Source organism: Cyanistes caeruleus, chromosome 4, assembly GCF_971803275.1.
Source record: "Cyanistes caeruleus chromosome 4, bCyaCae1.hap1.1, whole genome shotgun sequence".
NCBI lineage: Eukaryota > Metazoa > Chordata > Aves > Passeriformes > Paridae > Cyanistes > Cyanistes caeruleus.
Window position 1 is genome coordinate 24,684,094 of NC_141704.1, and position 20,963 is coordinate 24,705,056.

At 35.4% G+C, this 20,963-nt stretch overlaps 1 protein-coding gene across 3 annotated transcripts in view; it reads left to right on the plus strand.

Moving 5' to 3' along the window:
• The window catches only part of TFEC (transcription factor EC), a 153,443-nt gene extending 133,516 nt beyond the window's left edge, over positions 1-19,927 (plus strand). For all 3 annotated transcript variants that reach the window (XM_086887048.1, XM_086887050.1, XM_086887051.1), the window contains 5 exons: positions 672-786; positions 1,645-1,701; positions 5,864-5,939; positions 14,054-14,201; positions 15,121-19,927. In XM_086887048.1, the coding sequence (XP_086743174.1) occupies positions 672-786; positions 1,645-1,701; positions 5,864-5,939; positions 14,054-14,201; positions 15,121-15,501 (777 nt within the window). In that variant the 3' untranslated portion in view covers positions 15,502-19,927. The remainder of the gene's footprint in view (positions 1-671; positions 787-1,644; positions 1,702-5,863; positions 5,940-14,053; positions 14,202-15,120) is intronic.
• Positions 19,928-20,963: the final 1,036 nt, after the last annotated feature.

Sequence of the window (20,963 nt, forward strand, 5' to 3'; positions counted from 1 at the left end):
AAGGGTATTGGTATACATTATGCACGTTAAAGCCATTAGATTATCTGCTCTATCATGACAACAGTACAGCTCCTCAAAGCATGTTCTCTGATGTTCTGTCCACTCTAATTTTAACTGCTACATATAACTAGGTCCCTGAGTCTCTATATTGCTGCACCAGGCCCTATATGAGGTACCAATTCAGAGTTTAGAGTTGTGGTTAAAAAATCATACAGGGGAGTATGGTCAAAATCAGCACGGTAAAGTTGACTTTCAACCTAATGCATATTTGAAGAACAGTCATGGAAACCCTGGATTTAGAAAATATAATGTAGAAGCAATTGAGAAACAGACACTGTGTCTCGTATCTGGTCATCACTGTAGATCTGAAGCTCACACAAATGGCACCTGTAGAAAAATAGCAGGCCCATTTCAGTGATCCTTTGTTTTTCTTTCAATTTTAGTTAATATTGTGTAACAAGAAACCTTCCCCTTAGATTTATAACCATACTCTCCTTCTAAAGCAAACCAGACTCAGACTCATATCCAAAGATATATCCAAAGATATTTGCTCGTTGCATGCATGGTGGTGTTTTTTGGTTTTTCTTTTTTTTTTTTTTTAAATCTTTTGAGCCTTTTACTTATTTTATATTTTTTTTCCCTTATTCTTCTTTCCTTCCCTACCCCTCAAGCTATCTAGCAGCATTTTGGATATATATAACAGTGACCAGGGAATGGCACCAGCTAATATGGGTCTCACAAATGCTTCTTGCCCAGCTAATCTACCAGTAAAAAGGGAGCTCACAGGTAAAAGAACTCTCAGATTTTAGTACATAACTGCATAAGTGATGGTGTGTGTCTTAAAAGTTGAATAGATCTTATCCATGAAAAAAATACCCGTAATTAAATTCCTGAGAATTTTCAGTTTGTGGTTTCATTTAAAGAAAAGAACAAAAATCAAGGAGAAATGTTTGCTTTCTGTTCTTTTTAGCAGTTCAGAAACCATATTTGTCCCCTGTTTTTATGAACATCATGCTTCTGAAAAAACTTAATATTTTAGAAAACAATATATTCTTCCACATGTCGGCTCCTGACCAACAACATAAATAAATTATCATCCACTGAATTTGTTCCAGGGTAGAACAAATAGTCCTTTTGAAACTTTACAATAAGGCTATTCAAGGTAAAGCTTTATTAGTGGATTAAGAACTTTAAAAGTTATATTCAATTAATCCAAAGAATGCTAAAAATCATGTACAGTTTATTAATGTCACTCAGAGGAAACAGTGAGTTTATTCAATATCTTACAAATCTGATTAACTCTTGCATTATGGGATATAGAAAATCCATATTCACCTTAGTGTATTGTAAGTTTTATCCTGATGTAAAATACAGGAAATTGGAGAAAAATACCACTCCACAGCATTTCTACATTCTTAAATTTAAAAAAGTGCCATAAAAAAAATGTTAAGAAACCTGCCAGACTTGCTCAGAGTTTAGTACTGGTGCAATAACGATTTGCCTATGATCTGTTTTAATAATAAAAATAGTAATGCAGTAAAAGGACTGGAAGTCTGGTCTTTGTGACAAGAGGCCATTTTCAAAAGATTAAAGTACTGGAATTACATCTTAAGGAATATTTTAATAAATGTTACTTTCTGTCAGAAGCAGATACAAGAGCAATGGCAAAGGAGAGACAAAAAAAGGATAACCACAATCTCAGTAAGTATATGTTCATCTTCCATCTCATTAAATAGAATGTATGGAGAATGCAAAACCATTATACATCAGCTACCACATCTCTGCTCTTCCCCTAGACCAGCATCTCAGCAGGCTAATCAAATTGAACCCAGACTGCAAACAGACAACCAGAAAGCTTTCCTTCTTGAAATTAATTTCTGACTTTTGTCTTTCAAAATACTTAGCATATTGCAATTAATTTATTTCCATATAATCTCCTGCTACTATTTTTTCATGGTAGCAACTTGATGTTTTCTCTAAGAATTACAGTGCAAAGCAGACAAGAAAAGAGGCAGATTGTAAGAAAAACAACCATGTGAAAATCCAGTCTTTACACATTATTTACTGAGGCACCAAAGCAAGAGGCTATATCTCCTTATGGGTGAAGGGGTTGAAAAAAATTTGCATAGGATATCAGACAACTTCTGAGTGGTTGCTAACCTCTTAAAGTTATTGAAATTTTTGAAATTATGCTCCTTATTGAAACGAGATCAGTGCAGGACTATGTGAGACCCACCAGTGTTCTGGCTCTGCCACACAAGCCCCATAACCCCTGTCATAACTGTTCCCTTTATGGACAAGAGTGCAGCTATGTACAGATGAGAAGCATGTTTGTCCTGGATTAACAGTCTCAGAGCACAGTGAAATTCATAGTTAAGTGTCCAAGTATTAGAATTACAAAAATAAAAAACATTTTAGTTAGAATAGAATAGAATAGAATAGAATAGAATAGAATAGAATAGAATAGAATAAGTTTCATTACTGGGAGAAGATTGCCTATAAAATTACACAGTTTTTCCTCTAAAGCATAATTTGAAACAAAAAGCCTGCAGGACTCTTTTTGGAAAGTGCTGAATAAAGTAGTTACAATTTTCTAGTTCTCCTTTCCAGTTCTTTCAACAAAAATACTATGGGAGTTAGATTCAATTATCATTATGGATCACTTCCAATTTGAGATATTATTCTATGATTCTATGAATTTAAACCTAAATTGGTAATTAGTTAATAGCCACTATTTATATCTTTATTCTCCTACTTTTATCTTGTTTATCTGGCTATTCCAGTAATCAGTGGTATTTATAGCTTTAATTGCATGAACTGACTTACCTGAAAGTATACATCCACTGGCACAATCTGCTAGCAATCACTGTGGACAATCTTCTGCTACTTAGAATTTCCAGAAGGCATCCTTATATCTGTCTGTAATTATTTTGTGGATTACAGACAGACCATGAAATTTTTAGACATGTTGTTAGCACATGATCTCTGGAATGACAATTCAGCTGCTGTCTGTCCTGGTAGGGCAGAAATGGGGAGTTCTGCTGGACTAAGAAAGGGGGTGGTACGAGTTATTTGGAGCTGCATGGGGAAAGAGAGGCTCATCATAGATGCATTAGGGATGCCAGGTTTTACTATTGCCTCCATTGTTTGCTTTGGCTTGTATTTATCCTTTGTGATCACAGAAGAAATATCTGAGAACTTTCACAACTGCCAACTAAACTGAAGGACGAGAAGATACCACTGCAGACAGGCAGCATCTGTTTTGGCTTGGCTACAGAGCTCAAAGGCTCTCTGGACATAGCTCTACTATCTAAAGGCTTGGACATAATGAATCGAATATAAAGGCTTTATCAGTGTGATTTACTCTTTTATGAGGATCAGGTTTCTTAGTGGTGGTCTGAAAAATCAGTTTTTGAAAGTTGATTGGAATTATACAAACTTTGAATTTTCAGATTGAACTAAGGTCTACATTTCATGAGAATGTTCTTGTGCATTCTAATAACAAGGAGTAATATAGGCACTGGAAAAAAGTTCCTTTTGAAAGACTGTATATTGAATGAAACCATGAAAAGGGATTTAGATTTAAGAAGTGGAATCCCTTCATGCAACAGACAGAGTTTAAAATATTATTTAATGTTTTTTGACTTTGGGATTTTTTGATCATAATCCTGTCCATGCATTTTGAAAAAAATAATTTTCTGATTTGGCTTATGTAAAATTTGATGCTTGAAATATTACTGATAACTCAGGATATGTCTGGAAAGGTTACAGACATACATCAGGAAAGTTTTATTGCAACATGTTTCCAAGATTAAAAATCTCCACACCTAACTCATTGACATGACCACTGGAAGTTTCTTTTCAGGAAAAAATGCAAAAATATAAAGAAAAAAGGATTCTGTAAGTGTTGACTTGTAAGGATCTTTTTTTCTTTGCCTTGTTTTACAGCTAATGATAAGTTGACTACTTTTTGATGAATATCTTACAGAGTTTTCCACAGTGTAAATATTAATTAAACAACAGCTATTACACCATAGCAGTATAATTAAAGCATATTCTTCAATTTTGTTTGCATTGCCATTTTTCCAACACAACTGAAATATATTTTTAAAATTTATAAAATTTTTTTATATTTTTAAAATTCATTCCAATGTGATGTTGGGGTTCACTAAACAGTACACTCAGGAGGATTACAACACTGTCTTCTGAATATGTGACTCATCACCAAAAAACCTGAGATGCTTTAATTTGTTAAGTGAAATTCCTGTTTCTACAGAAAGCAAGACAAGATAATATAACCCACCAAGGTAGAGTACTTTATCAGAGTAAATAGTAACACTCAGGTTGTTCCTGGAGCTTGAATCTGCTAGGGAGGAAATAACTGACTGCTGCACAAACCTTAGAGCCTCACACAGAGAGGAAGCAAACCATTTCATGTACAGGAAGAAGAGCACTAAAAGTCATCCAGGTTGTGGGGCTGAGACTGGAAGTGACATGCTCATACGTCTATGAGAAGATTGAAGTCAGCCTTGGAAGACTCACAAGGATTGTCTGGACACTTATAACTTAGCTCTACTGGGCTTTTTGTATTTATATTCAAAATTGGGCCATTAGACTTTAAGTGGACGTCTCTAAACACAGAACATACATTCATTCTGCTCATATTCTAGGCTGGCCAGGGCTGGTCTGACAGTACAGTGGCATGAGCATATTGAGCCCACAGTAAGGTCTTCCAAGGTGCAAAGGACAAGAGGCAGAGCTCAGTGTGATTTTAGTGATGGAGAAAGTCTGAATCCTGCTTATTCAGTGAGATTTGGATTGAATTAAAGTGGAGGCAGAGAACAAATTGTGAGCTCACACCAGAAGAACACCAGTAGAGACTGCTGTTTTCTGACACCCAGCAGTACCCTAATGGGACTACATTCTCACTGAATACACTTTCTGGGTCAAAATTATATACAAGTAATTCCCCAGAGAAATGAGATATCCTCTGCACCTGTCCACTAGAAAAGTGTGAAGTTTCTGACATACATCAGCCTGTATACCAGTACAATGCTGATAAAGTGAACTGAGAGCTAGTAGAAAGGGTACTTAATTTTAAGAGATTTATTTTCTCTTTTTTCCTTCTAACTAAACTACAAAGTGAACCAAGACACCCTACATAGCTTGTCCTAGGAGAACCATAAATTTAAATCCAGAAAATATATTTGATTGCTTAAGCCATGCTGGGTTTTTTCCATTTTCTCCGTTTTAAAAATTACCATAAATATTTTTTGTTCTGTCCATCACCAAAAGAAACAGACTTCCAGGGGATGAAGCGCTTTTGGGACATAATCTTGCTCTGTTTCTCTGAGGGAATATGGTTGTAGTTGCTCTGTGGATTTAAATGCTGGTGATTGTAAATAAGGGATAGTGAAGCTGTTACTTTGTGATCTGTAACAGGAGTTCTGCCAAATTATCAATTGTTGGATGAATTGTCTTGTATCCTTGTTGAAGTCACCAGCAAGACTCCATGAAGCTGAAATTTCTGTTCTGTGGGAGCATGGTGGAGAAAGAATATATAAACATCACTAAAAAAAATGTTAGCTCACATTTAGACAATATATGACTATTTAATTTTCTAGAAATCTAATTGTAAATGGAGGAAAACCCTATAGTTAAGGTAAGATAACAGACAGTACTAATGGTAGAGTTTGTCCTGAGAGCAAATCAGAGACAGATAGGAGCTTGTGTTTGGACTGGTATTTGAGGAAGGTTGTTTTCTGTATATTGACTAACATGCTTTTAATTAATTAAAATGTTTTATGTTGAATTTCTCCAAAAATATTTCACCATAAAAATAGTAACTGTTTCTTTTTAACAGTTGAGAGAAGAAGAAGGTATAACATTAATTACCGAATCAAGGAGCTTGGCACACTCATCCCCAAGTCTAATGATCCGTGAGTTCAACTGTCTTTCTAATAATAATGTTTATAGTATTAATACAGGATAAAAGAGACAGGATAAAAGACACATATATATGTGTATACTGCCTATAGGATTGAGTAATGGGATACAAAATCTTCCATGCCAGGTCACTGGCTCAGATCAGGCTGGTGAAGTAAAAAAACTCTTGACAGATTTTTTTGTGCCTGCTGGAAAAACTTATGTGAAAGCATAATAATATGAAAGAAATTTCAGGATGCTTAAGAGAGACTTCCACATCAAGGGAAAACAAACAAACAAACAAACAAACAAACAAACAAAAAAGAAAATGAAAAAAAAAGACAAGCCAAACAACAGAAAGTCCATCTCTCTGTCTCTGAGCACAATTGTGTGGTGTCTCTGGAGAAGGAAGTAGTGATGTTTTCAGCTCTTGCCATGGCCCTCTAGTGGGATAACACGAAGTTTATGTTGTCACTATCTGCCCTTTGGTGAAGAGAAAAATAAAATCAGTTTAAGAGTCTGTAGACTGAGCATTTTTCAAAAGTATTCAATTTAGTGCAGGGAAAGCACCAGTCCTAGAATGCAAGGATAAAAGTAATAATTGCTATAATTGCTATAATAATATCATTTTATACTAATGCATATACTTACAGAAACAAAAAATGCATATTGCTTGAACTATATGTGCATTCCCTTAAAGCTTATATTTGTCATCAACAGGAAAAAAGCTGCCTTGTAGAAAAGCCCATTGCAAGATTAACAATAACAATTCAGAGTGATTTTTAATGCAGAACTTTAGCCTTGGATTTCTCTCGTCACTTAGGGAAGACTTAATACAATGCACCAGCATGATTGTAACTTGCATAAAATTGATTATAAATATTTTGTCTTTATCATTTGCATGTCAATACAGATGTGCATGATACTTCAAATTAAAACATCTATTGAAATTTCAGCTTTTTTAACCTTAGGAGTAAGAAACTTTTGATTACTTTAAGGATTTCTGCAACAATAAAAAGCTGTGTGAGACTTACGTAAGTAGAAGGTTGGCTTTACCTGAAGTGAGGCCATCAGAAAGTTAACATACTGCATCCATTTTAGAGTATTCACAAACTCAGTTCCTTCTGTAGCATCCACCAAAGATTGGATAAATGGGCATGTTTTTTATTATTAATATGGAATTAGGTGTTAAAGCTGAATTAGAATAAAAAGTGCTTTAAGGACCTAAATAAAGTTTTAGACATGTGATGCAAGCAGAAACTGATAGAAGTGTTTTAATTTTGTTGTGCATCTTTCAGTATTCATGCCATTTGGGCAAGTAATTGAAAGATTTCTCAGAAAAACAGTGGATGGCACTGTTGGTTTGCAGCTATAAAGCAAAAATAGGAACTGGTTATGCTGCAATTAGAGACGGGCATGGGGCACAAATTCCAGCTGCACTTTTTGATTGCCTATAAAAGTGTTTCACTTACATGTTTTGGTCTGGATTCAGATTGACTTTGTGAACTCAATCAAAATATTAGTACCTAGAGTAATCATTTAAGCTGTTCTTAAAATGATTTACCTGAACCTGCAGTTCTGCTCCAGTAAGTGGATGACAGACTTCACCCTCAGTTTTTGGTGTTGCCTGATGAAAATGTTTTGGGTATAGATTCTGAAATCACTGCCTTATCTTGTTTTAGTTTGCAAAGCCGTGACTGAGTTCAGCCCTGTGACCAGACCCAGAGTGGTTTATGTTTACAAAAGACCAAGGTGAACTTAAGTACCTCACATTCTGAAGACTGCTGCCTTCAAAAGGCTGATAATCAGTACTCCTTTGGAAAGCAGGCCTACTGAAAAGCTTTTAAGTTGGTGCTAAGGAAAAAAAGGCATCAAAACATGCAGGGCTTTTGAAAAAACAGGTTGCAACATAATTGAGGTATAGCTTAGTGAAAAGATAAATTAATTCAAAGAAGTATAAGCACTTTTTAAAAGAATTTGTATTTTTAGGTGGAAAATATTAATTTGAACGTATTGTTTTGTTGGCTGAGGAGATCAAAATTATTATTACCTTTTGATATGGTCTTGTTTTGACAAATCATAACTCAGCATCCTTATTCTTTCTTTCAGTTCCTGCTTTTTACTTCATAACACCTTACTGTGCCCCCAGTCTGCCCTGTCTTCTTTGAAAGAAAGAGATTTATCATGGCTTACAATACTTTATCTGTAACATTTTTATCACACATAGCATTTTTGCCTCATATTGATGTTAGAAGATTCGTCTTATAGTGGAAACTTGGATGTAAAAGGAGAAAGCTTCCTGATACTTAGTCTAATGACAGTGAAGAAAATCAGCCTCTGCATTGAAGAGCAAATACTACTATAACTAAGCCATTGTGGTTAGCATGCCTGTCCCAGATGGCTTGCTTCAAAAAGATTACATTCAGAATAAGAAAAAGAAAAAGGACATTTTTTATGCCACTTGAAAACCTTTTGTGATTTATATTTCTTAGAAGAGCTGTGTGGGGTTTTTATTTCACTTTTGTTTTGTTGGTTATATGGTGAACTTGTTTGGCTCCTGCAGAGCTTCTGCAGGGACTTTCTTTTGACTGGATTAAAGCCCTATTCTTTCCATTTTTTATTTTTTTTTTCTAATTTAATGATGAAAAGTGTGGATTACATTACATAAATGAATGGGTGTTTTAAGTTCACTTCATCAGCATTAGAAAATGAAGATAAGTTACAAAGAACTATGACTCTTTTGTTTAATTTTCAATGCTTAGATATCCAAGTGCTAGATGATTCAGAAATGCAAATCAGTTTTACAGAATAATTCAAAAATAGAATTTTAAAAATGCCAGAAATACTCAGTCCTTTTTGCTGAAAAACTCATAACCTGCTCCTTTAATTATACCCGCCTTTCCATTTGTGTTCAACCTTTCAGAATCCACCTTTTAGGTGGCTAACAGGATTTCTTATTGTGATGGAGTCTGGCAATGCCTACACAAGAACAGTTTAATGGTAGTTGGGCTTAAATTGCCAGAAAGCTCAGCGAGAAAAAGCCCTTTTCTTCAAGAATTCTAGTAGTTTTACAGAACTGGAATGTTAAGAGAACTGCTGAGGATTTGGGCAGAAGCAGTGGGTTGCTCTCACTCTCTCCTTTCTACTCTCTGCATCTATCTGTGCCTGACCTCTGTGGACAGACCCTCTAGCAGCCAGCACAGACACACTTCTTGCAAAGGAAAAACTGTGTACACTCATGCTGGTATAGAGTGGAAACTTGCTGCCTCTTTCAGAATAATACACTTGGCAATGGTGCAAATCCTCAAAACAAGTACAAAGTCCTTCCAAGTACTTCTTTGAGCAGATTTCTTTAGTTTAAAGCTAATTTCTCAGAAATAGGGAAAGAAGTGTTCTGCAAACACAGTTTTAACTTTGCAAATGGTTTGTTATTGGTAACTGATCTGTGTCTTGCAAACTCTGTCACTATCACACTCTTTCTAACACTGCTTTTATTAATTAGTTCTAATCTTAGCTGATCAGATGCTCCTATCCTTCCTACAGGAGTTTGACTTCTGTAAGTTAATAAGGAAGCTTCTTTGACTTCAACAAAGTTAAATTAATAGAAATGAGCTGAAGTCTCTTTTCTATTTTTTGTTTCTCCAAAGTGGGAAACTCTACTTGGTGAGAGTTACATGCTTTGTTCTGGGCATTTGAGTTTTGCAGACAGAATCAGATGTTAAAGTTAGGAGGAGACAAGATTCAGAGACTAATGTGTTTTTTACTTTTTTTTTTTAATTTTCCATACAAATCTTGTTATTTTTGTTAAACCTCTGTTAATTAAACTCTCTAACACATCTGTAGCTTGCTAGAAACTTCAAATTTCTCCACCACATGGACACACAGGAAAAAAGAAGCAATCCTCCTTTGCAGAGGCCATTTCTGATGAACAGACCTACAAAACACCTTACTGCTCTCAAATGACTTGGCTTGAATGTAGAATTTCCCATGTATTTCAGTATTTACAGGCTGGGGCCATGCATGCATTTATTAAAAATAAAGACTAAGAAAAACAAAAGCAAAATAAAAATATAAAAAAAAAGCAAAGCAAATTTATAGAATTGAAAGATCAAAATGAAGAAAAGAATTCCTGCCATATCTGAACATCAGCAGGTCTATATCTAAATTTTTAGCATCAAAACAGTTGAGAGTGCAAGTATTTTGTCTGTTTTTATACAGAAGCTTCAAATTAAATGAGGAACAACTGCTAATGATTCCTCAGTTTTTAAAGGTTCTAAAAATGTGTTTGTAGGCCTTTTTATTTCAGTTTTTATTTCTAAGCACAATCCACAAATCTCTAAAAAGTGGAAACTACAATTTACTGGTGATATTTTTATAACTTTTCAGGTCATTTTATCTAGAATTTATTGTTTTCAGAGAAATAACGGAAACAAAATAACTGATCAGAGAATTTCTGAATTCTTATGTGCTTCTCGTGCTTCTCGTTAATCAATTTTCAAATGCCGAGTTGTTTTTTTCTTCCCATCATTGATGAATCTGCTTGCCTGCCTGATATGTAGATCTAGATGCATTTCAGACAATTGGTATGCAGGAATCTCACCTTCACCAGCCCAAATTTGCCTTCATCCTCACCAGCTGCAGAGGTGCTCTTCCAGCCCTGTGCACCTGCACAGAGCAGGGTTTCTGTGCATCCCTGTCCTGTGGCTGCTGTGTGCTGCTCTGGGCTACAATGGATGGAGAGTGCTGGGGATGCACAATCAGCACAGACACCCCCAGTGTTTTGGTTAGATCCTGGGAAAGAGAGACACAAAGTGAAACACACGTTGACTTTTAAGGCCATCAGCTGTTCCTTTGCCATGTTGCCTTCAGGCATGGGGAGGTTTAACTTCAATATTCCTTGTTTAATAGGACACCAAGAAGTATGTGTACATGTGGGAAGTGATGTAGAAGCCATATGTGGGATGCACACACATGCACAGACACACACACACACATATGTACACAGGTTAAAGAGCAGCCTCTTAAACAACAAGAGTAACCACTGCCTTTTTGTCCTAGCTCTCCATTAGAGTTTTGCCTCTCAGATCTGTAAATATTACAAGAGATATCTATCAATATGTACCTCATGCAAAAGCTGACCAGGTCCATCTCTCTGGCAGTTTGAATATAGGAATTAGTCTTTCAGTGAAGATTTATTTAAAACTATGAAATAAAAATCATTACCATAGAAATAAAAACTAAAACTATCTAGGAAACATGAACTTAAAGAAAGCCATATCACAAGGTGATCTTCAGTGTAACAATTAAGTGTAAGAGGAATGAATTTAATAAAAAAGATATTTCAAATACAGTTATGAATATATGAATTATTCATATGTCAATCAGAAAAATCAACCAAAATTATGTTTTTTCTGATTTTAAATTAGTAAAATATCATAACTGACATGAATTTTTTTGGTGAAAACACTATAAAATATTTTCTAAATACGTGATATAGTGAAATTTTTCTGCTGCTGTTACATTTACTCAATTATTTCCGTTTTCCAGTTATGGTTTTGTTTTTAATTTCATAGTATTATATCTTTAGGTTCAGACCATCAGTTCAAAGCTTAGTTTTGTTTTTAGTATTTATTAGAGACTAACTTTCTTGTCGAGGTAGATTGTGTTTCTCCATATAGCACATAAAGCTCATATCTGAGATGGCAGTGGAGAGTCCCAGTTTGAAAAGTTCTTGTCCTGATAACTTTATTTATTTATTTAGCTTCTTTATTCATGAGTGGTCTGGCATAGGCAGACAGAAACTTCACTGTCTTTCAAACTCCACTGCAATTTAGTCATAAACAGGGACCTCTCAGTATTTTACCTAACTTTCCAAAGAAGTGTGACAAAAATGAAATTGTGACATGGTGATGGCGGTCAAAGACTTGTCCAGAAAATATGTGTACTAAAAGTTTCCTTAACCTTTACAGTTTGAACATAGTTAAGCCATTTGAGAGAACAAAGTCCTCTCCTAGGAGGGTGCCCGCCCATGGGATGCTGGCAAGAAATTCTGTCCTCCCACCTGCTCAAGAGGTGCAGGAAGGAGAAGGCAGAGGAGCTGCCAAAAGATGGTTCAGCCAACGTGGGGGAGATTTATCCTGTTCTTGGCTCCTAGTCGCACCTCTGCTCTACCTTTTTTGACCAGGCAATGTCTAAATCAGAATACATACCCAAAGATGTTTTGGCTCTGTAGACAGCAGGCTTGTAGATAATAATTAATTTCTCTCTGACCTCCTTACCTTCTAATCCCAAAAGCTGTGCATTTCTGGCCTGCAGCACTGAGAGGAGGGGAGGTCCCAGTGTACTGGAGCCTCACAGTTTGTGTGCTGTCCAGGGAGAACTGATATCTGAATTTGAGCACTCTTGAATCAAAAAAAATGTTACTCCCAAATCTCTAGAAAATTATCTAAATTCTATGGTATGGTTAAACACTGTGATGCTTTATAAAAAATAATTTTGTGTATTCTTCTTAGTGTCTTTAAGTTATCAGCTCTGTTAGATTTTATCCCTATTAAAGCATCAGGAAAAGCTGGGTGGTCTGGATCCCTAAATCCTGTACCTGCATGGCTTTTGCACTATACATTCAGAAGAAAAAGAAATCTCTAAGTGTGCTTAGCCTAATGAGGAGAAATGGAGGGGCAAGTACAAATCTCTTCACCCTCGTGACCAGCAACAGGACTCAAGGAAATGACGTGAGGCTGAGTCACGGGAGCTTTAGGCTGGATATAAGGAAAAGGTTTTCACACAGTGGGTAGCTGAGCCCTGGAAACAGGTTCTCCAGAGAAGTGGTCATAGCACCATGCCTAGCAGAGCTCAAGGACTGTTTGGACAACGCTCCCAGGCCCATGGTGTGATCCTTGAGATGTCCTGTACAAGGCCAGGAGTTGGACTCACTAATTGTGATGGGTGCTTTCCAACTCAGCATGTTCTATGATTCTATGAATAAGGGAAAGTGATAATAGTCAGGCATATAATTTATATTTTTTTTCACTCCATAAATAATGGCATAAATATCTGTCTTTGGAATAGGTATTGAAAAAAATGCTTGTTTCTCCCAGCATCAGATTCTTGTTTTAACAGCTTTTCTTTCTCATAGTTGTGTTTGGGACCAGAAGCTTGGCTAACCACCCACTCAGCCTAACCAGTCTTGCAGTGAAGTAAATAGTTTGGATAAAGCCCATATATCTGTATATTTAGCGCAGTGAACTCATCCTGTATCATATAATTCTGACATTTATTAGAAATAAAATATTTTTAGTAATATTCTTTCTTGTTCCAAGACCTTACTTAAAGGAATGCATGAAAATTTGATAAATGGATACATGGAAAGTCTTTGCACAATTACATCTGGACAAGTATTTTGTTGCTAGTAAGGCTGTTTGTAAGCTGGAAGTCAAACCATGATTTCCTGAATGATAGGCAGGTTTAATCTCATTTCTTTGCAAAGCTTTTTTTTTTTTTAGTTGGGGTCTGCATGTAGCTGTAGATTTTAACTTGTTTTTTTAATATTGTTTCAAGATTTTTGAACATGATTTTTGTCATTCCCTAGTCATTATGATTATAAAAGTGTGATTTTTCTGGTCTGTCATCAATGAGGAGTGGCATTCAGCACAGATCATTTTTTTTCTCTACAAGCATAAAAGCAACCTCATTAGTAAGTCAGGTAAAAGGAGTAGTATATTCAAAATGATCTTTAAAAATTTAGGCTTAAGTCCTCAGTAATGTATATTTCCTAGTTCATTAATGCAGAAATACTGCACATAGATTTTAATCTTAGAGTTAATAATAAAAGCAATTTTCACTAAAAATATAAAAACTGTAATGGTAGAATCATGATATTGCATTTAGCTCTCCCACAAAAAGTCACTTTATTACTTTCTTTTGACACTTATTTTCATTCTGGGATTAATTTTACTATATAAGGGCTTCTTAACTATTCTATTAAAATTTCCATTCAGAAGCAATAATATCTAAGAGTGAATAATAGTCATGTAAATCATTATTTCATATTAATGTAAAAGATTTTGTAAGTTCTTATGAATTCTGCTGACATGCACAATTGTGAAAAGGTTATCTCTACATTCTGCAGTGATATGCGCTGGAACAAAGGAACTATTTTAAAAGCATCGGTAGAGTACATCAAGTGGCTACAAAAAGAACAACAGAGAGCCAGAGAATTAGAACACAGACAGAAGAAATTAGAGCATGCTAACAGAAGACTTCTACTCCGAGTTCAGGTTTGTATAAGTGTTGCCATGAACTACAAAGCTTTCTCAGTACTTATCCCCCATCAAAATTTGTTCATCTATATAATTTTTCCTCAAATGACCTTTATTAAAAATAAATTGACTTTTCCTATTTATTTCTGCATATATTGGTGAGGGGGTATTCTTTAGATTTCTAGGAAATTTCTTTGATAATTATACCTTACATAAGGTAAGTAGTGGAAAAGTAATGAAGTATTTGTACAAACAGTTTCATGATGCATGTGTTAGAAGCAAAGACAAAAATAATAAGGAAATAAGTATATTCCTGCAGCCAAAAAATCAGTACTGGACACAAAGTTCCCTTCAATAATTTAATTTTCCCTTTCAAACTATTTAATGCATTACACTCCCCAGTAAAAGTGTCTTATGTTGTATCTGCTTGTGACATAGAGGCAGAATATAACCCTTCATGGTTTGAAAAATAAGATCCTAGTATTGACATACACCTATGGAAATGGGATGGGTAGATAGGTAGGTAAACATAAAACTGATCATCTTACATATGTTGATTTACTCATATATCTGTATAATATAAGCATTATCAAGTAAAGCATCTTCTTTTTCATTGAATAGCAGCTTTATAATGAACTATCGAGTTGCAGCATTCTTCTGCTACCTTCATTGGATTCAGTATGCAATGGTTTTAGAGAGGCTGTCCTACCTCTCCTGTTCTTGTAGAATAGTTGCTTAATGACAGAAAGGGATAGAAAAACACTTGAGTGGCAAATTTTCTTAGATAAAAAAAATTAATATTTAAAAATTTAATCTCACAAGTGGGCTACAGGTATAATAAATTTTCATACATGATTTGAATATTTCTGCAATTGTTCTGAAGAGACTGTTTTCTCCTTTAAAATTGTTGTCCAATTATTTTTGTTTGAAATGTTAGGAACTGGAGATCCAGGCACGTGCACACGGCCTTCCAGTCATGTCTTCGCTCAGTGCTGTGGATTTAGCTGCACAGGTCATCAAGCAACAATCTTACCCAGAGGAGAACTCTGTAGACTACTCACAGCCAATGCCTCTGGTACATGGACAAAATTCTGATGTCTGCGATGGATCCACAGCCTTTTCTGATCCACTTTCACACTTCACAGATCTGTCCTTCAGCGCAGCTTTAAAAGAAGAACAACGACTAGAGGAAATTTTATTGGATGACACAGTGTCACCATTTGGAACAGACCCACTCTTGTCCTCCACATCTCCAGCTGCATCAAAAGAGAGCAGCAGAAGAAGCAGCTTTAGCACAGATGATGGAGATGATTTATAAAAGCAGAAAGGGTCTCATACTTCTCTAAACCATGTGTTAAAAGACTGAGTTGAACATAAGCATGGTGTTTGCTCTTATTTTAAATACCTATAAGGAGAGACACTGTAAAAATCAATTACTACGTGACAAGGGTTTCAATCAGCCCTTACTTCACAAGAAAATAAGATGGACATGAACTCATATCGCTCTGCCCCAAATTCACCCTCTGTTCACAGCTGACATTTGCATGAATCTCTCTTCACTGGGAATATTTTTACTATCACTTCGTGACTTTTTATAGTACTACAAAAATCATTACCACAAAAGGTATATCCGTGTTGCAAAACTGTATTCAAACTCTTTTCAATCTTCTTATACTTTTCTCTGCTACAAATATGAGTTTTAGTAATTTGTTAATTTCTTTACTTTTTTGGTAACTAAAAAATCTACAAAATGTGAAGCAACAGAGAACCATTTAAGCTGGAAACTGTGGAGTTGTTACAGGTTTTAAAATCTAAAAAAGTCAAATGGTAATGCTTTCACACAAGTGAGCATGAAGTTTAAACTGTGTGGTCTTCTTTTTAAAAGGAGAAAGTCCATTAAGCTTTCCATGGAATTCCATTAGTTTTTCTGATTTCGTTTGTAGAAAAAGAACATTTTTTTATGGAAGCTAACATAATGACAGTGATTCAAATGAACTCAGACAGAAAAAGACAGCATTGCAGCAGAAAGTCTGTGTGGATATACAAGACAGTATAGACACTCCATGTTACAGTTAGCACAATTTAAAACAACCACTACTTGTGACAGTGCTATGTCAGCTACTTATTCCAAGAATATTCAAACTGTGTCCTTTTTTATGTGGAAGAAATTGGAATTCAGATACAACACTGGGCTGTTGGGTGGCACTTTCAGTGTTCTTTGACATCACATTGAGGCTTTTCCAAAGGGACTCTATCCATACATGTGCTTTTGATCCATTTGGAAGCAGAAGAAAATGACAATATTCCGATTGCATAGACCATAAACAACAGAATTTAATTTCATATTTGGCTTTGGACTCCCTGAAGAAAAGCTGGAAAGGAAGATTCATCAAACTGAAGGGAATATTCAAAAACACTGATGTGATGCACTAGCTCTCATAACCAGCTTGCTAGGAGGGGGCATTCAGAAAACTCACTCCTATACACAGTGAAATTCTGGAGAGCAATGTACGTTCCTGAAGAACATTAAATGAAATAATTCCAACTGTAATATTAAAACATGGGAAAATAAACTGGAACAGGTTCTTCATAACTCTTCCTCAATCAAAACCAAAAATCATATTAGGGGATTGTTATGGTTTAACCCCAGGCAGAAACCAAGCCTCACTCAGCCATTTGGTCACCGCCCAGCCAGAGTGATTAGGGAGAGAATTGGAAGGGTAAAACCTGGAAGGCTCTTGGGTTGAGATAAAGACAATAATAAGGAAGACAAAAGCTGTGCACAAAAGTGAAGCAAAACAAGGCATTAAGTCGCTGCCTCCCAGGGGCAGGCAGCTGTTCAGCCATCTCCAAGAGAGCAGAGCCCCATCACATGTAAGGGTGACTTGGAAAGTCAAATGCCATCACTCCAAAATCTCCACCCCCTCCCCGTTCTTCCCCCCACTTTATATATTGAGCATGATTTGACGTGGTGTGGAATATCCCTTGGTCAGTTTGGGTCACCTGTTCTGGCTGTGTCTCCTCCCAACCTCCCATGCACCCTCAGCTCCACTGCCAGTGTGTCAGTATGAATGCAGAAAAGGCCTTGGCTCTGTGAAAGCCCTGATCAGCAACAACAAAAACAGCTATTATCACCCCTGTGTTCAGCACAAATCCAAAACACAGTCTCCTACTAGCCACAGTGAAGAAAATTAACTCTACCCCTGAAGCTACCATAGGAGTTTTGTAACGATTCAAAATACGTTTCAAAAGTGCATGTTTATTTTTCTGTCACTGAGCCTGCCTCACTCCAGAAGTGTCACAATTTTGGAAACAGTAAGAAGAGATTAAAGTGGATTACATCTTGCATGAACATTTTAAGGTTTTAAAAACATATTATCCAAAACCAGAGCAATTGTTTCTTATTATTGCCTCTTTTGTTATTGGTACCTGGGACCTCCTTACAGTCATTGTGAGGTTTGTGCTCCTACTAGGCCATAGCACATGCCTGACCAGCCTTGGCAGTGTCAAAACAGTTTCATAATTGGAAAATTAGGAGCTGGATAATGAATCACACCCAGATGGCTATGTAGTATGATGGTGTGTCCAATTTCACAAGAATATTTATAATTTTAGAAATCTCAAGGTTTTCTATGAGTTTGTGCAGACTACTTGGATGTAAGGTGACCTGTAAGCACAGGCCTGACCATTAGAAGAGGCTTTGATACACTCACACTTCATGTATGAAAAAATTACAACAGACTGGTAATTTTGTTTTATTTTGGTGGTTTTGTTTGTATTTTTTTTTGTTGTTGTTGTTTAGGGGTTTTTTTGTTTTTGTTTTTTTGGTTGGTTGGGGATTTTCTGTTTTTGTAGCATATCAGAAAGACAAAGAAGTGTTAACCAAAGATAACTGGATACAGGACTGACCACCACTTTAATTGGATTAATTAAAAGAGGAAACACTTTGTCATAGTTTTGTCAAAGACAGTTGCTAATATTGACATTGAATACAAAACATGATGAATTAAAAGTAACCTTTATGCCCATATTATGTCCAGCATAGTATGAATATTGTCCATTTCAGCTGATGAAAGGAAGGGTTATTTGGTTGATATCAAATGCCATTTGTCCTTGTACTGCAGTTTCTACTACATTAGTTTTAAATACACCAGTGTGGATTGCTCATAATGGAGAAAAAGAAATTAAATATGAATGTATTACATGATTTTCCCATTGAACTTTTACATGTGAGTTAGACCATACTTCTGAACTATACTGACTTTAAATAAAATCCTGAATTTCATCACTTTTATAAGCACTGTTCTAAAAAAACATTATAGTGCATCCATTAAATTTTTTAATGTTGATTTTCATTCTTCTGACAATTGCTTCAGTCTAAAACACCAGATTTTTTCTCTCTTCTTGCATGAGAAACTTAAGAGAGTCAAAGCTCTTTTTGCAAGGCACTGTATTGTATCTATCATTAAAAATACACAAGCTGTCCTCCTTCACACAAAACCTCCAGCTCCCTTTCCCAAAACAATAAATGCATCAATCCTTCTGGTATTTCACCAACACTGCATTTTTGCTAATAGGAAGTCATCACAGTTAGTATTTCAGTTAATAATTATGGCCTGGATTACAGGTTCACCCTTGAAATTTAGTGGTAGTACAGACTGCAAAACCAGACTAGGACATTCTGGGGATTAATAGGTGCTATTGAAGGTATTTAGGAGATGCATGTGCTGGCAGTCATATCCCAGACTTTCTGGAATAAACACTCCCTCTCCCACCACAGTCTTGGAAATGGTGCTGTGAAGCTGATAGGACTTCTAGGGCAGAGGCAAGCCCAATCCTACCAGCTTCTGCAGAGGAAAGGGATTTCACAGCTACAGGGACAAATCCTGACATTTTCTGTTGGGCAGAATTTCTTTGCTGTCTATGCAAGCTTTATTGGGTTGAGTTGTGGTGCAAGAAAAATACACTTTTTAGCTTTTTCTAGCAGAGAACTATTTAGTGAAATCTTATGAAAGAGATGCATAATATGCCTGTGGCTCTGAGCCTAGAAAAGAGTTTGAAATCTTACAGATCTTGACCTCAAGCAGGACAGGGGGTAGAAGAACTGGCTATTTTTGTCAAGATGTATTAATTGAGGAGTTACTGCTTGTTTTCAGTAGCAGCTGTTCAAAGCTGGTGGACATATTCCTACAGAATCCACAAAACAGCAATTACACAAAAGGAAAGGGAGTTGAAATATTAACATTCTATTTAATTCATGGACATAGATGCTATACTAAGAAAAGAAAACTAAATTATTTCATTGTGCATAGCATGAATAGTGTGAATAGCTACCGTAAGTGCAAACAGTTTTAACAAACAGGAACAGTTGCTTTATATAATAAAATAACTAAATATAATTCAGTTGCTTAATCTCAATAAGAACATTGATATTATACTTCCTGAATTTAATAGAACTGTATATATAAATGGAGGATGTAAAATTATTGTAATTTAAAATTATGTTAAGTTTCTTAGATAAGTAAAGGCATTTACATTGCTACTATGAGACTGTAGAATATTTTTATAATAATTGCTATTTTTCATTGTTAACCATATAGTATCTTGTTTTCTAAGTCATTGTATGGAGACAGAATGTACTTTATTACACACTATATATGCAATCTTTTTACAATTACATTTTATACTTGCTGGCATTTATTGTTTATTGTATGAATATAATTAAAAGACTGAAAACATCTTTTTATATGTCCCTTGTGGAACTTCACTGTCCAGACCCTCAAAAATGCCACCAAAAGGCAATATAGTAACATCCAATAACATCTGAGATACCTAACAGACAAAACACTTCACAACTGCTAAACATTTAGTCCATTATGATACATCATGATCCAGTAGCATCCCATTAATAAAAATAATTGATACATTCTTTAATATGGTCTCCTGCCATCTGCTTATTCCTGCTGCTAAGGCTTTGATTTATGGAAAGTGTTTCAGAATGTTGCAAAATTGCTAGCAGGCATGATGATATCAGTTAAATCACTAAGAAGCTCTACAAAAACCTTTTAATGTACTAGATGCTCCCCAGACAATCTAGGATAAACAGAATATTGTATTTTAAGATGTAAAACATTTTTTAAAGCTGATAATTAGGTAGCATTTGGCACTAAAAGATACCCACTTAAGGAAGTAAGTAAGGATTCGGATTTCATTTTGAATTCCTAATATCAAAAGTGCTGCCTTCTTTAGAAGATATTTGGTACTTTCTGTGCATGAAATGATGTAAAAGTTGTTGAGTAGTAATATAAATTTAAACTATAGTTTTGTAATAGTTTATCATTTCATGTAAAATAGTGCTCATTGTTTATGTACATCAGATAAACATTTTATTTGTACTAAAGATTTCTTCAGTCTCTTTATTTTGTCAAATCATTAAGACACTCCACCAGTATTAAAATTGAATATTATTATAAATATTATTTAAAGTTCAGTGATTATCTATGGAAAGAAGCTTTGCTTTTTTACATATTTATTATGTACTTAGGATTTGACCATAAAAGGTACTCAGCTCCTTTGTGAAGGGACTGAGATCCCCCCTTTGCTTTGTAGAAAGCCAATGCTTATCCTGTTCAGGACTCAGACACTTAATGATTGAATAAACAACATCAGAAAATAGAATCAGAAGTTATTTCAGAGATTATAAAAGCCCTATGTGAAACACTTCTTGAATAAAAGTAGTGAAGTTTTCAACTGACAGACAAACAGATTTAATGTCAGCAT